The 16,785-nt window shown below is 41.6% G+C and overlaps 3 protein-coding genes and 1 non-coding gene across 7 annotated transcripts in view; 2 read left to right on the top strand and 2 right to left on the bottom strand.

The window, feature by feature from the left end:
- Position 1: 1 nt before the first annotated feature.
- Positions 2-6,720, bottom strand: trmt2a (tRNA methyltransferase 2A). 4 transcript variants are annotated; one of them, XM_078952642.1, is made up of 12 exons: positions 6,608-6,720; positions 4,835-5,455; positions 4,651-4,759; positions 3,808-3,989; positions 3,594-3,708; positions 2,132-2,247; positions 1,939-2,050; positions 1,738-1,860; positions 786-861; positions 485-601; positions 318-414; positions 2-243 (listed from the first exon to the last, which is right to left on the bottom strand). In XM_078952642.1, the coding sequence occupies exons 2-12, from the start codon at positions 5,452-5,454 to the stop codon at positions 96-98; spliced, it is 1,815 nt and encodes a 604-aa protein (XP_078808768.1). In that variant the 5' UTR covers position 5,455; positions 6,608-6,720; the 3' UTR covers positions 2-95. The 4 variants fall into 4 exon arrangements, with proteins under 4 accessions (XP_078808768.1, XP_020561836.1, XP_020561835.1 ...); XM_020706177.3 differs by lacking the exon at positions 6,608-6,720 and adding an exon at positions 5,839-5,945 and having other exon boundaries at positions 369-414; XM_020706176.3 differs by lacking the exon at positions 6,608-6,720 and adding an exon at positions 5,839-5,945 and having other exon boundaries at positions 341-414.
- On the top strand, positions 6,688-12,883 carry ranbp1 (RAN binding protein 1). Its single transcript, XM_004072746.5, has 6 exons — positions 6,688-6,828; positions 8,137-8,270; positions 8,600-8,757; positions 11,186-11,314; positions 11,393-11,461; positions 11,842-12,883. Exons 1-6 carry the CDS (start codon positions 6,814-6,816, stop codon positions 11,973-11,975), a joined length of 639 nt encoding a protein of 212 aa, XP_004072794.1. The 5' UTR covers positions 6,688-6,813; the 3' UTR covers positions 11,976-12,883.
- On the top strand, positions 11,575-11,706 carry LOC111947951 (small nucleolar RNA SNORA77). Its single transcript, XR_002873929.1, has one exon. It is a non-coding gene; the product is annotated as a small nucleolar RNA SNORA77 (small nucleolar RNA).
- A 45-nt stretch (positions 12,884-12,928) lies between the features above and the next one.
- The window catches only part of zdhhc8b (zDHHC palmitoyltransferase 8b), a 69,715-nt gene continuing 65,858 nt past the window's right edge, over positions 12,929-16,785 (bottom strand). Inside the window, exons 9-11 of the mRNA XM_004072857.5 lie at positions 16,553-16,659; positions 15,338-16,404; positions 12,929-14,903 (exon numbers count right to left, since the gene is read on the bottom strand). Of these exons, the coding sequence (XP_004072905.1) occupies positions 14,771-14,903; positions 15,338-16,404; positions 16,553-16,659 (1,307 nt within the window). The 3' untranslated portion in view covers positions 12,929-14,770. The remainder of the gene's footprint in view (positions 14,904-15,337; positions 16,405-16,552; positions 16,660-16,785) is intronic.

The following is a 16,785-nucleotide window of genomic DNA, read 5'->3' on the forward strand; positions in this document are numbered from 1 at the left end:
CTTGTATCTTATTTTAAGCTTTATTTTTGCATGAAACTAAATGATCCATTTGAGTAAACTGAAACACAATGAAAATATTTTGTAGTTTTAACTCGTCACGTCTGCTCCTGGGATTTGTAGTCCACTCTCTCGAACAGAAGCAGCATTTCCACATGTATCGTCTGAGGGAACAGATCCACCGCCATGGCTCTGACAGGACGGAAAGGGGATCCATGGACCCTGTTGGACGGAGCTCTGCACAGACTAAAGAAAAAAACAAATCTTTTAGGGATGTAAATACTTTTAGATGTTCTCCATTTTCAAAATCAAATTCTCACTCTATGAAGTTGGTCATGGCTGCCTTTGCATTGCACGCCACATAAACGAGCCTCTTCAGATGCTCCGCCCTTCTGATGGCGAGAATCACTTTGGGATCTGTTGAATAAAGAATTGTTCTTTTAGGAAAAATAAGGTTTTAATCATTTATGCATGGAGATGTTCTTACGCAGGCCAGCTCTTGGTGGATCCACAACAGCAGTGAGGCTGGGAGAGACCAGAGCGTTGAGGATATCTGGGAACACATCCTCTGCTTTCCCACAGTGGAATTCCACATTGCTTAAACCTTCACCAAAAAAATCAGAAACAAGCAGCTGATTAAAATGATTAAGCAAAACAAATTTTACCCGTCAGTCCTCTACTGCGGAGAAACACTGACAAGAATGTAAAACATCTGATCCTTGACATAACAGATTTACAGGATATGGAGGATATTTGGGTTGGTTATAACAAGATGGAGACTACCGTACCGTTGAGCTTGGCATTAACTTTGGCGTCCTCTACTGCTTCCTGGCAGAGCTCAATCCCAATGACCTTTTTCACTCTCTACAAACCAAAGAGCCACAAGAAAAAAAGCCTCTGAATCCACAAGTCTATCATGTGTAAATACTATTATGAATATTATCTGACGATAAAAGATAAATGGCCCACAGGCGCTACCCGCCCCCTCCTGACATGCCCTTACTGGCTGAGTGGCTGCCATATGCCCTTCACTCTCCCACTCTGCCCCTGTCTCCCTGGTCAAAACAGCATGTGACAAGTTCAAGAAAAAAGAAAAAACCTTTTTCACAATGGTGCTTTTCCGTTGGTTGCATCTCCATAGCAACCATTTTATTTTCTGGTCGACTGGGGGTGACGAACAGGCCTGTCATTTTTAGAAGAATCAGCTGAAGTAAACTTTTTCGATTTTCATGGCAGCGGAGGTTAGTTGTTAAACATTCCCACATTTCTAATATGTTTATATTATACGTCATATTGTTTTGTTCTGCTCGAGCCAGGGATTCATGTATTACATTTTCACAACTTTCTGGTCAAAACTGCAAAAGGGAAGCACCGCGTTTATGAGCTCGTCACGCTAACGTCATATCAAAGCTACAACTTCTAATTCTAACATTTTTTCCCAAGTAGCTTCCCAATGATGCTGCAGGAGGAGGAGGCAATAGATTGAAAGGAACTGAAGGGTTTATTTTTTAATTCAAAATGGCCGTCAACCTGTAGGTCAATATCCTTTGGATATCCCCAACACGTGTGTTTTGGTTTTGAGCTGTGATGCCTTTGAGATGAGTTTTTGACCATGTGGAAGGGTCAAATTTTCACTCAAAGGTGCAGCAACAAACATTAATTGCTAAAACAATCTGGTCCCTGCAGTCCAGGACTGCTGCGGGACATTAAAAATAAATAAATAAATAATAGAGGAGTTACTTTAGCGAGGGAGATGCCGATGGTTCCTGTCCCACAGCACACATCCAGAACTGTGCTGTCCTGATCCAGCTGGGCCCAATCCCCAACTGTGGAGTACAACACCTCAGCAGCAGCTGTGTTCACCTGGCAGGTAACACACATGATCAGTCAGATGGAATAATTAACACATTGTTCTTGAAAAAAGAATCTGGTTGTTAGTACCTGGAAGAAGGAATGAGGGGATATTCTGAAGCGAAGACCAAGCAGCTCCTCATGAATGCAGCTCTCTCCAGCCACCAGCTCACACGGCAGGTCCTCTGGATTGGGGGATTTCCTTCACCGTCAAAGAAGCAACAATTGGATTTTTGGGTGACCGACATTTTGTTTTTGCAAGTTCCTAACCATAAACACCAACCTTTGGCCGTCTCTAACAAAGTAAAGAGAGGTCACTCCACTGTCCTTCCCGTCTCCTTCGGTGAAGAATGTCCTCATAGAGGTCTTCAGAGCATTCAGATCCTCCTCTTCCAGTTTCTATGTGGTTAAGCAAGTTAAGGCCACCAAAGAGGAAAAGTTCAAACTAATTCTGTTAGATGTTCTGCCCGGTTTATACTTCATAACAATCGGCCATCGCTTGGATCGTGTCGTGTTCCTACTGCAATCATGTGGTCTAGTTCATACTAAGGTTGGCTGTTTTGCCTGCGACTGTCTGTGTTAACTGTGACAAGCTGGCGAATGGCGTTTTATTTTTCAGCCCAGAGGACTGTGCTTTGGTATTTTATTTATAGTGACATATATATATCTTTGAGATTCTGTTTTAAAGTTTTTATGAAAATACTGAAATATGTAACAAGCTTGTGGTTAACTAACAGTGCAGACGAGAAGAGGGAGGTAGTAGATCAGGGGTTTTTTTGGATTTCAAAAGCCTCAGCTTACCAAACAACTATTTTTTTTTTTTAAAAGCTATATTTGAAATCTTAATATATAAATTGAAAGTAAATATGCAGTGAAAATGGTTTTTATTTTTGTGGAACTGAGTCAGAATGAAATAATGTCTAACCCAGGGGTGGGCAAACTACGGTCTGGGGGCCATATGCGGCCCGTTAAACTATTTAGTCAGGCCCGCCTGGGTGGAATAAATTATATTTATAATCCTTATTAATGTTTTACTTTTCCCTGTAATTCTTGTGTCTACAATTAAATTGAGCTTTGCTGACGTTCAGAAAGTTATTTTGTGTTAACGGAGGATTGTTTTTTTCTGACATTTATATGTGTTTTTCAAGTTGGAAAGTCATTTTTCTGATCATTCCAACACTACATGAATGCAGCATTTGTCTAAGCTTGCCTTTTTCCTTGAGGGGCATCAACCCATTGGTGCAATTGGCACTTAAAAGAAAAGCCACCGTTTTGAAATAAAGCCCCCAAAATGTTCTGTTTTAATGTATATATATATCATTTTTCGATCAAAATTAAAGTGGGCTTTTGCTATTTCTTTCTCTTATGAGGTGGATTTCCAAAACACTCTAGGCGTCTGCTCCCAGTCCGTCCCTTGTGTCAAATTTTAGAACCCTAAATTGCCCACGAGTGAAAAAGTTTGCCCTCCCCTGATCTAACCCTTCTTGGATTTAGAATGTCTTTGAAATTCTGGGACGCGGAAACGTCAGTTTTCTGGATCGAGATTGCTCAGTCATTGTGTATTCCAGTCGCTCGTAAGTACAGGTTAAATGGTGCAATATGCTCACGATTGTACTACAGGCATAGTACAATTGCCTATAGCTGATGTCATCAGCTTGTGTCCCGTTTCGCAGCGCAACCAATGCACCCTGAGTGATTACAAATCGCTTTGAAGTATAAACCTTACAGCACTTATGTCTTCTCACCTGTGGGTTGAAGAAGACAACTGCCATGGCTTCTTTGGCCCTCGTGGTACGGACAGTCAGCTGCTTCCAGTGTCCCTCATAAGTCTCAGGGCTGTACGCAGAGTAGGGCGTTGTCCTGTTTGGAGAACAGATTTATTTTCCCACTGGAAAGGCAAACTTACCAATAGCGATTTAAAAACTTTAGATAAATAATTGCTGGTTATTAGAACTAGACCTGATGAACTTCTGAAACTCTCGGACGACCGTCTTGGCTGCAGCCGAAACGTGGCAAGTAGCAGATGGCCCCACAACAGCACAGGAGCCCCCTTTATATTTCCCCAAGCGGAACCCGATGGTCTTATCTTCACCGTCTGCACCCACGGAGATTAGGAACTCACACTTGTTCCTGTATTCCGTCTACAGAAGTCAAGGGATTGATTTGTTAAAGAGCCACTCCAATCATCTTTTGATCTGTTCTAAAAGTGATGGTCTTTTAATTAGGATTTTGCTGCTTTTAACCAAATTCAAAAAACCTGTTGTTTTATAAGACAGTTTCTGCAGAGCGACAGTAGTTCATTAGAAATTCACTTCTGAGTTGTGGGTGGGAATGTTGGCATGGAGTAAGGTCACCCCATTACCATCAACCCTTTGTTTACACTCTCTCCTGCTGGCTTCCAGCCCCTTACGAACCGAAGCTAACGTTACCGGTGCAACAAAAATGACGAGTAATATTGGAGCCATCCAGCTGTAGTTTTGACCCAGATACCAGCTCAGACCACGAAACAAAGACGTACACGGATCTAGTCATGTCCAAATAGATGGATGCATCAGAATGGAGGTCCTGCCGTTGTAGCTTCTACGTCACATCGACAATCTTTTTTGTCTGCGCCTGATTCATAAAGATCTGAATAAAAAATTACTCGGAAATGTCATTTTAATCTGAATTTTCTTTATATATGTCCTCCATCATCCAAAAAAAGCAACAAGATAACGTTATAAACACCAGAAACAGGATTTTCATTGGAGTGGGTCTCTAGGCAGCACAGCGATCACCTTAATGATGGATAAAAATGGCTACCTGTGTGGGGGATGGTCGGATAGCCTCCAGAGGACAACACATTTTGTTATGTTTCACTTTTTGTGCAAACAGCCACGGCAGCATGGCTTTGTTGGTGCTCCCAATTTCTCTAAAACCACAAGGAATAAAAGATGTTGAACGTGAACAGAAGGTTTTGTTGATCAGTATGCTGTTCATCACTCACTTGGCTAACTTCTGCAGAACTCCCACCACCTCCTGCTCTTTCATCTTCAGCTGCTCTTCATAGGTAGAGTTCCACAGAGGAGTCACAACGTTGGCTATCTGAACACTGAGCGGCAGCTCCTCTTCATCGCCCTCTGCTCGTTTGGAGGCCGGCTGTCCAGCCCCGCCCTCTCCTACCTCCTGCTTCCTCTTCTTGAGGATGGGGTCTTCTTTAGGTTTGGCCAAGCGGACACTGAGCACCTGGCCCTTCCACTGCATGCCATGCACCAATTTGTGCGCCTTGTCCCGCTCCTCTTCGTTTTTAAAAGTGACAAAAGCAAAGGTGTGCTTGCCGATCAGCTTGATTTTATGCGGGTTAATGCTATGTTTGGCGAGAAACTTCTTCAGGTCGTTGAAACCTATGAACTTGGGGAGGTTGCGGATCTCCACTTTGTAGATCTCAGAGGTGAAGAGGTCTTCTTTGATGTAGCGGTACTTGTCAGGGTCAGAAGGTCCCTCTGGGTCACCTTCAGCTTTGACGTCAGGGCTGAGAGCATTACTACTGCAGTTCTGGAGATCTTCAGGCCTCTTCTCATTTGAAGATACATCAGCTGCTAAGCTGCCATCGTTATCTGCCATCATTCTGCAATAGAAAAAAAGTAGAAATCCGGTTGCCATAAAAAAAACTCAAATCTTTATTTGACTTTTCAACTAAAATCTTTATATTTAAAGGCAATTTGGTCTTCTAGACATATTTTCAATTAATTAAAAAAGTTATAAATTCGTACGTGTGTAATAGCTTAAGAATAATAGGTTGTTTTTTTGTTTTTTTTACCAACCAATACAGCATACTTTATTGCTAACGTACATAGTTCAGGGAAACACTAAAAAAAACAACCTCTGCAGACTCCTTTTATTTTAAAAATATGATTATATTTGTCCTCGTGCAAAGAAGAAACAAATAAACACCACATTTGTCACAGGTAACTCCGGAATTTACTGAAAATCCACGTTTTCAAGGCTTACCTGCAGGGCTTCCCGTGCGCACAATGCGTCGCCATGTGCTGACGTCACCGCGTACAACGTGAACTTTGAACTTTTTTTTTCTTTTTTTTAAAGTGGCAGGGTCTTTTTCCGATAAAACGTGTAGTTTAAAAACAATCTGTTCATAATTGATCATCCTTTTTATAATCTATTTATTAAGTCGTCGGACAACATTCTACATTCGTAAATGTAAATGTATCACCATATAATATATAATGTTATATATAATATACAATATAATATATAATATAATATACATAATTCCCTAAAGTTCTATATTTCCATTTCAAATCAAATCAAAAAGATTTCTTTCGAAAAAGATGTTTACTCCTTATTATATATTTTTTTCAATTAAAGAACGGCCAGATGTTTTAGATAAATCTTAAATATTTTCGTGTATTTGCCTTACAGGCCTGCCTTGTTTGTGAAACTATTCATGATTTAATATCATTTTGGTTTACCATGTCATAATGAAGAACACTATAGTTGAGGATGGACATTCTTGTCAAATTCCTCTCAAAATCTGCTGGTCCCCCCTTTGTAAATTGTTTAAAACCAATGTGACTAAAGTCATATAATCCTCAATTTCTGTGCTTTGTAGACTTAAAAAAATAAAATAAGTGAATGTTTAAAAGGGTATTTAGTTTTTAAAGGTTTTCCAATGTTTTAATCAATGCATGTTTCAAATACACACAGATAAATCAAAAGTTGCCCACAGACACATTTTAAAAATCAAGAATTTTGCACACACAAATAGGGTGAGACTTATTTCTCTCCATATACTCATTCTTCAACAGGAGCGGTGCGCGCGCCGTAACGATGGATCCACGAGCATGCGCAGAGAATTCAGCGCGCGAAAGCGCTAACAGGAAGTGAGGGTAGCAAAGGGAAACGGCGGCTAGTTTGGGATTTGAATCTCTCAAACTTTTTCCACAATCTGCAAACATCTAAATTAATATGGCAGACACGAAGGTGAGGTATCAATTTAGAGGTTGTTTAGAGTTTTCTCTCTGCTATAAAACCCAAATTTTGGGCGGAATCCTTTTAAATTGTCATTTTAATTCTTAAAATATAGAAGCTGACAATTTATGTTGTTTCCTGATGTTTCGAAATCTATTTGAAGCGTTTTTATCATCATTCTGTAAAGAAGACCATTACCAGTTTACTGTACTTAACTGGTAAATGTATTTTAATTATTTCAGTGATTACAGAGGTAGCTATAGTTTATGAGCTGAGAGTGGTGTTCATGCGGGCAGCGTGTGAACATTAGCTTTTGCAACGCGCTCTAGCAAGAAAAGGCGACGGTATAGCAACTTTTTCACAGCTTTTCTATATGTTTATCATTCACAGCAACATTAAATGAAACCTAAATAATTAAGCGACTCAAGACAACAAGGTTAATCAGCTAACTTGTCTTTGTCTGCACAGCTCAACCCATGCTAACCTTAGTTTGGCTAACGGGTCCTCTCCGTTAGCTTGAAATTAATGTCCAATTATTTTGAGGCCAATTTTTTTGCAGGCGGCAACGCTTTGTGTTAGAGAACGTCAATATTAATATCAGCCCGATTTCTTTTTTAACATCTTAAGGAATTTTTTGTCACCGTGTAGCTACAGTTAAGCAGTTATTTGGCTAGTTTGCTGGATTACGGCCTTTTGAACTGTGACCCCAACTTTTCAAAAACTAAATATCTGTTAATTGACACTTCAGAGGTTTGATGCAATTACGAAAAAAATAGAAGTATTTCGTTTGAATAACGTTTAAACAAATGAGCCGTGTATTTTACTTTTTCACTGCAGTTTTTGTTCCAGATTTTATGCTAACTCAAGGCAGCAACCTTTTTTTGGTGAATATTTATTTTCTCACCTAAAGAAAAGGTCCTTCAAATCCACAACCTTTATTTCCTAGGCAAGAACTATTAACCAAAGACGATCTCTTTCAAACCTTGGTGATATTATTAATTGGTCCTTCAAATTGTTTAATTTAAAAATGCTGTCTTTCCCCCTGTTGAATAAATTACAGTGATGTTTTTCATTGTTTCAAAAGCTAAATTAGTGGATCTGTGTACATTGACATTAAAGGTGCTTATCTCAGCAACGGTTACAAAGCTTTGTCTGGCCTCTCACTCTGCAACAGTTATCCTTAAACAATGAATCCTGGCACCCCCTTCAGTGAAGCTTTCATTGTCTGCTCATTGCACTCGTGTCACATTTTAATAAAATTTCTTCAAAATAGCCTTTTAAAATATCCTCTTTTTTTTGCCTTGTTCATACATGTTTTAGGACCAGGATGATCACGAAACCTCAACAGATAATGTTGACGACTCTAACCATGACCCCCACTTTGAGCCCATTGTGTCTCTTCCTGAGCAAGATGTGAAAACATTAGAAGAGGACGAGGAGGAGCTTTTCAAAATGTAAGCTACTTATGATCCCTTTGATATTTGGAGCTATGCAGGTTTTGCATTTTTCAACTTGTTCCTGGACCATGGACATTTAATTTAGGAAGTCACTGTTTGCATGTATTTAGGGCATGGTTAGGATTAAATATGTGCGGGCAATGTGCATTTTAGCCACACGTAACAGGAATTTCTTTCGGTTTTTGTGCTTATTTGCACGTAAATAATTAAGGTAAGTTTAAAAAAAAAATTTCCTCAGAAACGAGAAAGTGGCTAACAGTCTTTAGGTATGTGGCGTGTAAGTTTAGTTAACTTAATCTGTCACGTTTCTGCTCTTTTGCTTCCAGGCGGGCTAAACTATATCGTTTTGCCTCTGAGAATGATCCTCCAGAGTGGAAGGAGAGGGGGACAGGTGATGTAAAGCTTCTGAAACACAAAGAGAAAGGCACAATCCGCCTTTTAATGAGGAGAGACCGAACTTTAAAGATCTGTGCTAACCATAACAGTAAGTCAACCATCACCTTTTAAGCGTTCCAAATGAGACGATGATTAAAACATGTTCCTGAAATAGATGCACAATAGGAGCTGAGAACAACCTACCCTGGTTTTTTGTGTGTGCCCGTTTTCTTTTGATTATGTACTATTTGGACATGTACTATGTCGTCATCACGAGAAAACGTTTTTTTCCCTTGTGATAACAAAGTCATGAATGACACACAGTCCTTCCAGCCTGCACCTCTTGTGCATCATTTTGTAACCGTGTACACAGCCTGCCCCCCTCATCTGGTCACTGATGTAAATTGACAACAACCGTAGGATCACTGAACTGCAGCCGCCTGCGCAGCTGCAGCCGGGCCAACCTTCTCATCGAATGACAATAACTGATTTGGACATTGTTTGTGACTGAATCTCTGCCCGAGTTGGACCATGATTAAACTGATCAATTATAAATTGATCAGTTTTTCTGTTGTTTGACATTTTTCTAACTTTGTATTGCAGAAAATGAAAAAAGAAAATTTCAAAAATGTATCTTGTGATAACGACGTGTTGTGTTGTAAGGTTGTAAGGTTGTATCTAGGGTTGGGCGATGTCCCCTAATTTGGCCGTTGACGATGTTTGCTGTCAACCATCGGGATGGACGATGACATCGTCGGGGGGGTATTTTTACATTTTTCGTTCTTATATAACTGCTATTCGTTATTTTGCTTTTTTCATTTTATTTCCCAACTAATGGTTAATCCGCGATGATCCAGTATAAACTGAGGGAAGTGACTTTAACAGAAAAAGTAACAAGCAAAATAGAAAAGAAGTGGTCCGCTCCTGCACTTCACTAGTGAAGTGGACCGGCGGAGCGCGGACTTACAGCTTTGTGTTTGAGGGAAGGGGGGGGGGGGGGGGGTACATGAGAGGGAGATTTAAGACTGCGATCCGTCCCGCAGCTCTAGGGGTATGAGCTACCGAACTCAGAACCGGGTCTAAACGTGTGTCTGAGCACAGTTCGGATCGTCAGCAGACACACAGCGGTTTGAGCTTCAAAGCAGAAATTTCGCTCAGTCCTTAGAAAACATTCAATCAATCACGTGGATTTGTGTTTCCAGTCGTGTCCCGACTAAATAAAGGCTGATGTTATTCTTACACGTTTACGTGCAGCGCCACCCAAAGCTAATGTTGTTAGCCCGTGTTAGCATACTGCTAATCCTGGCTACGTTCAGAAAAAGCACTGACCACACGGATTAAAATTCAAATGATGAGCGAACAGATGTTTCATAATAACCGTAACATTATTAAAAGCACGTTTAGAAGATCGTCTCGTATTTTACCGAGCTGACATGTCAATGTATATAGCTGCTCGGCGCTGTTATCGTTTTGTATTGAATTGTTACCTTCAATAAAGTTTGGAAAAAAAGCCGCTCGGCGGAAGTTGTATCCTCTTCCGGTTTTCAAACTGCGCATGTGCGAATACTGCGCATGTGCGAATGATTTATTCCGACCGAAATTGTGACCTTAGTGAACGTTTTTATATTCTGAAAACATTTTTCTGGGCCCATGTACACGGTTGGATTCTAATCCAACCATTGATCCCATCAAGATATTTTGTACATGTAACCGCGGCTTATGATGTCGACGCGCAACGTGGCGGGGGCGTGGCATCACGATGGTGGTCTCTCCATCGGGATGTCAGTCACCCATCACGATGGACGATGATATCGTCCATCGGCACAACCCTAGTTGTATCCTTTGCTTCTGTAATGCACGACTGATTCACAGATTTAATTTTATTTTTCTTTGGATTGAATCAGGACTGGTTGGTTAAGTTTTGACTAAACAAAATGAAAATAATTAGAAAGGATTCTGCAAACAGATTTATATTCAGATTGAACAGATTGCTGTTAATGTTTTTTGTGTATTTTTCTTTGTTGACAAGACTGACTTTGACAGCAGTTGTTCAGTCAAGGGTTCATGTTGCTTTCGAGCAGGGTTGTCCAATCCCAGTGCCTAAAGGCAACTATACCTGCTTATTCTGTCTACCTCTGCTTGTCATTGGTGGAATTCACCTGAACGTGATAATACGCTCCATGTGGGGCGGGGATATCTGAACCATGAGCAGGACATCCGCTCTTTAGAACTAAACGGGACGCCTCCCCTACTCCAGAGCCTTGTGCATGATTAGAGATGAAAACTTGGAACACATTTAAGTTTATTTTTTTGCCCATAGTATTCTGCTAAAGAGCTTTCAATGTTTTTATGTTGGGACAATGTTATAAATGTCACTATAAAAACTAGAGTACAGTGCTCATTTTAATCTATCAAATATATTTTCTACAGTAAAGGTTCAGCTTGGAGATATGTGTTGCATTTATAAATGGCAGATCATTAAATAAAGGAATTAGGCTTTTGCATTCAGTTATATCTGTTGTTCTCCTTCCTCTTAGTCGTACCAACGATGGAGCTGAAGCCCAATGCCGGCAGCGACCGAGCATGGGTGTGGAACACACTAGCAGATTACGCAGATGAATGCCCCAAACCAGAACTTCTGGCCATTCGCTTTTTGAATGCAGAAAGTAAGTGGTTTCACACTGAATTCATTCTGAAATGTAAATTTAAAAAACTAATCCTAATACATACATTTCTGTCTACAGACGCACAGAAGTTTAAGGTCAAGTTTGATGAATGCAAGGATGAAGTTCAAAAAAATCTGGAGAAATCAGGTATTAAATTAGATTTCTTGAAATAAATGGAGGTATTTTAATTTATAACTGCCTCCTGTTGGGAGCTTTAAAGGGGTTTTCAACCTGAAAACACACAGTATATGTAATCTAATGCAGACACGCTCTGTTCTTTGCTGCATACTCCAGCTTGGAACTTTTTCTGTCTGCTACATAAACATGCAGAATGTCAAGACTAGACAGGCTTTTTTTCAGGCATGTTTATCTGTACGTTCTGCTATATTTCTGTTCTTTCAACATTCAAGAAGTATCTTAGTAAATAGACTTTTCAGACTCAAATAATTCAATGAGAGCGCTTCAAAAACCAGTCAGCAGGTTTCACAGTTCATTAATTAATGGCACTTCTGATTGTTTGGCTGCAGGCAACACTGATAATGCAAACAAGGTGGCAGAGAAGCTGGAAGAACTCTCTGTAAAGGACAAGGAATCCGGGGAAACGAAGAAGGGTGACAAAACGGAGACTGAAAAGAAAAAAGAGGAGGGGGTTAAGAACTGAAATCCAAGAACTGGCTTTGCTGATCGTCAACTTATCAGTTTTCCTCTTTTTCTACAATAGACTGTAAACAAACTTAATTTGGACACTTGCATTTAGGTTTTTTTGTTGTTTTTTTTTGCATCAAGATCACAAGTCCTCAATGCCACTGGAGAAAAAGAAAATCAGATAATAGTGAAAAAACCCTTTCCTTTGCAGCATGGATTCACAGGTCAACCTCTCTTTTGACAAACTGTAAAAAAAAAAAGGGCTTGTTATAGTGATAATTCCCACATTGGGTATTATTTTTTTATATTTTATTTTGAAGGACTGTTTGGCAGGGGGTGGGGAGAGGAAACTAACCTACTTCCTGTTAGCACAGCGCCAGATCCTGCATTCTAGAGATGCATTGAACACCATAATGATGCTTGTTAGCCGGCCGTCGTCACATTTCAGATTCTGGTTTATTTTCCAGTTCTAAGAGCAGTCCATTCAAGAAAGTTGAGGGATAACAGATAAGTTTTACAGATCACAACACTCAACGCTAGCATATCAGGAACATTTGTTAGCTTTGAGTTTCTTTCAACTTTTAAGCCCCGAAGTAAAACGGTTCATGAATTTGGTGCAGTTTACCCAACATTTCTCATCAAGGAAACCAAGTTTTTACTCTTGAGTTCGTAACATTCCCTGACTTCAAAGCATGTAAAGCATATACTATATATATGAGTGCCCTACCAGATGTGTGTGTGTGTGTGTGCGCGCACTTTACCACTCACCTCTTGTTTTCAGTAGGTTCTTAACATGCCTCTAAAGTGCATCCAAGTGCCAGTGCATCTGTAAATACATGTACATGGAAGAAATGTTGCTCCTCATTTGCACTTGAATGACCTGAAATGTTTCCTCCAACTTCAAATAAAAGCTGTTAAAGACCACGTTTAATTTAAAGTTATTGTCTGGGAAAAATGGTCAGGTATGAGTTTGATTCACCCGAGTGGGAAACTCTTTATTGACTTTGCTCAGATCAATGGGAATATTTCCTCTTCACAAAAATACGTTTACACTCGTGGTATACATGGTTTGGACAGTGAAACCAGCAGCCTGTGGCGGATGGATTTATCACCAGCTGTCAGGAACGACCCGACATGCAGTCACATCCATCTGTAGACATGAACATTGTACGAACGGCAGTCATCTTTAGGGGAAATGACATCAATTCCATTTTGATATGCTGTCATTGTAGGCAAATGAGGACTTTTCAGGGGTCCTCTGTAACTGAAGATGAAGTTGCACACCCGTCCGGTTTGTGGGGAAAGCTAGCCCTGTTCGCCACCAAAAGCAGCAAGCTTTGCTTCACCGTCCTAGTTAAGGCAGCTGGGTGACGCGTTCAAAAAGGGGCGGGAACTACGGCGTTGGCGGTAACCTCCACACAGCCTCCGTCCTGCTTTCATCTCCAAAATATCCTGGAAGATGTGTTTACCATCGAAAAACCCACGTCTTCTAGAATGCTAGCCACAAACAAAACCACAGCTCAATCTTAAAGTTTCAGCCAGTTTGTGAAGTAAACATCTCTTTGACAAGAATAAAACAAAAAGGCAACTATGGTTTCCCCTCAAAAAGGAACATTTTACATCCAAGTCCTTTGAAAAGTGGAAACAAAGTCACTGGTGTGACGACATAGCTGTACCAGACAGCTTTGAGGAGTTCCAGGTCTTTATGGCCACATGGGACAAGTTTCATGGCAGTTGAACCAAAAGCCCTGTCAGACAGTACAGAAAGTCCACATTCCATATGGACTGTAAATGTTCACCATGGATTTATATTTGAATTCCACAACATTTAAACCTTTTTCATTTCATTTTTTTTAATTACACAGCAAAATAGAAGTGACTATATTTTCTTAGATTGATCCATTTTGATCTTATTCATCCATTAAAAGTCATAATTTATAAGAAAAACACTCAACATCCATTCCTAGCTTTAACTATAAAGAAAAAAATCAAACATAGCTTTGAAAAACTCAAGTTTATACAGAAAAGAGGTTTAAGCATGAAATGTATGAAGCTTACTTTTGAAAACCCTTCATGTTTTATTTAATTTTGGCAAAAACCTGAACAACGGAGTTTTTAACTAATGTTTCTGACAAATTATTCTAGTTTTCAGATTCTTAGTAATCACTTGTGGGTTGATCTGAACTTTAAGAACAAACAAAAAAAAACAAATTGAGATTTTCTTATGTTCCATAATTGTAAGTATAACAGAAAACAAACAATCTCAGAAAGAAAACCTGCATTTGGAAAAAGACAAATATACATCATGTAGAATCTCTGCAGCTTGCATTAATTCCTGAGAAAAGTATTTTTTTATTTAAACAAACAAAAAAAGGGTTTTCATTTAAAACGAGCCTTTCTCATTGAATTTGGAATGCAACCGCCAGACTAGATCAGAGAATTTTCCTGTTTGTGTCCCCATCTCTTCTCGTCCATTTCCTCTCAAAAGACGACACCATCACAAAGTTGAGGTGAAGCACCGTAGATTTCTTAACGGCAGAGGTCTTCGGCAATGAATTGAACTCGTTCATGAGGTTTGGTGACGTGTAGAACCACCGAGGCTTCATCGGGGCTCAGGTGAGGGACACGACCGGCTTCCAGTTCTGTCTGAGGAGCAGAATTACAGAACTTCCCTACGAGAACAGTTTGTAGCATCATCTGCCACCCCAGAACTTCCAAAAAACAGCAGATCCAAAGGGTCTAATATCTTATCAAAAGCAGAAGAACACAGAATTTCATTTATTGGGGTCGTTGCTGTTTTTTTTCTTCCCCTCACACGGATATTTCGTACGTTGTTCCTCCGACACCTGTCACCTTTTTGACGTTACTGTGGCGACCAGGGCTCAGGGAGGCATTCTGGGTGCTCGTGTGGCAGTCCATCTGCCCGTTTACTTTCACAGCCTCTCTGAGTGGAAAGAGAAGAACAGAAAAAAAAGATTCAGAAGATTGAACATCAACGAAGGCTGACCATTGACCGACTGCATCAATAAACACCGTTCCTAAGGACAGACATGGAAAACGAGCTGGAAGGATCCCAGCACACTTGTTAGTAAAGAGGACAACTCAGGGATGTTAGATGAACATGAAAAACATGCAAATAAATAAATCAAAGCATTTTTATTCATTTGACACACAATAGTACAAAAGATGTTTTCTAGACAGGCAAACAAACAAATCAGAATGAGGAGACGTGAGGATCAGTGACAGATGCGAACAGATATCGGTATGAACCGCTGAGGATGTCCGGGAGTGTTTCCAGCGGAAAAACCATTCCCCACCCACCAGGTCACGACAGTGCATGCAGTCTCACAGGGGGAGGGGCACTCTTAGGACTCATACCTTTGGCCCCCCAGTCGAGGTGACTCTGTCTTCTCATGAGCATTGATGTAGGAGAGTTTCTGGTGGGAGTAGGAGGGGGATCGGGGCATGGCAGGGGAGTGAGGTTGGTGAACCGGAGAGCAATAGGGCCCTTCGGGGCCAGGGGTCCGGTTCTGGCTGCTGTTGGTGCTACTGTGATCTGTGTGCAGGGAGGTGGATGAAGTCCGAGGGGCGCGGCCCAGTGTGGAGCCAGCGTAGCGCTGCACAGGGGTTCTTTGACCGTAGCTCATCACCCCAAGCCCCATGAGGTTGTCCCGGGAGCCCCCATAGGTTGGGGGCGTTGGGCCTCTGGAGCAAGAGCCACGAGGCCCCTCCGGGTAGCAAGCTTTGGTCGGTAGACCGTAACCCCCATCGAACGCGGCAGAGTCCGGGGTGTAGATGCTGGTTTGGGAGCGTCCGTGCATCATCTTGCGTTTTTCCCTCTCCTCCAGTTCCTTTCGCTCCTGGATGGAGGCCATGATGGTCTGGGAGAGGTTGTCATAGCGCACTGGGGAGGAGTCCCTGTCCCGTAGGTGGGGGGACTGTCGACCCATCCCTCTAGGGATCACAACCGGACTGTAGGCGGGGGCAGCCTGCTGTCTGTGTATTTCCGTCTCCCTGATGTGGCACATTTTGTTGGGCAGGTAGGGGGAATGGAACCCCATGGGGGGCATCCCTCTGTGGGCCCTGCACTCATTGGCACCGGCTGGGGAGATACTGGGGTTGAGCAGGCTGTCGTAGGACAGGCTACCGTTTCTGTTGGAGAGGGTGTTTGGTGAAAAGGCACCCTTGTAGGAGGTGGAGGCAGCCGTCTGAGGCCCCAGGGCCTGGAGCTGGCCCTTTTCCAGGCGGCACGGCCCCTGCTTTAGGCTGAGAGTGCGAGAGGCCACGGGGTCCGAGTCCAGCTGGAAAGGGGACGACTGAAAGGTGCGGTGGAGAGGAGCATTGGCGTACTCGGGCAGGTCCAGATTCGGCTCAGATCGGTAGTCATGGCCACGGACGCCTTCTTCGAGGATAGCTGAAGTCTTTCTGTCTTCTGACATGATAATCTGAGGAGGAAGCAGAGATTAAACTCAAACATGGCAACTGTGAGGGGACAAGCTGAAGGAAAACAATGACAAAAACTGACCTACAATTATGAAATAAATCACGCTTTGATAGTATAAAACCAAGATGGGTCATGTTTTTAATAACTACCTTCTCTTCAGCAGTGTGGTAGTGAACCTTCGGCATGGTGCCAAAGGACGGCCTGTATCTGTACATGGCAGGGGTGGATGGGTGGGTCCTCCCGGAGAGAGAACTCTCTGGAGCACATAAAGGAAAAAAGCAAAACACTGGAGATAAAAGGTGAAAGCGCCACATAAAAATGAGTATAAACGGCTCATTTTAAGTTCCTACTGGAATTTCCTCCTGACCACCAGCAGGTGGCA

Source organism: Oryzias latipes, chromosome 9 (assembly GCF_053564925.1).
Source record: "Oryzias latipes strain Hd-rR chromosome 9, Olatipes_Hd-rR_3.1".
NCBI lineage: Eukaryota > Metazoa > Chordata > Actinopteri > Beloniformes > Adrianichthyidae > Oryzias > Oryzias latipes.

Bases quoted from the DNA above. Each gene is read 5' to 3' on its own strand.
- trmt2a (XM_004072747.5), bottom strand. From the start codon at position 5,873: ATGGCGACGCATTGTGCGCACGGGAAGCCCTGCAG. The intron at 5,456-5,838 runs GTAAGCCTTGAA...TTTCTATTGCAG, and splicing joins GCGCACGGGAAGCCCTGCAG to AATGATGGCAGATAACGATG. The intron at 2,051-2,131 runs GTTGGTGTTTAT...TTGACGGTGAAG, and splicing joins TTTGTTAGAGACGGCCAAAG to GAAATCCCCCAATCCAGAGG.
- ranbp1 (XM_004072746.5), top strand. The intron at 8,758-11,185 runs GTAAGTCAACCA...CCTTCCTCTTAG, and splicing joins GATCTGTGCTAACCATAACA to TCGTACCAACGATGGAGCTG. The intron at 11,462-11,841 runs GTATTAAATTAG...GTTTGGCTGCAG, and splicing joins AAAAAATCTGGAGAAATCAG to GCAACACTGATAATGCAAAC.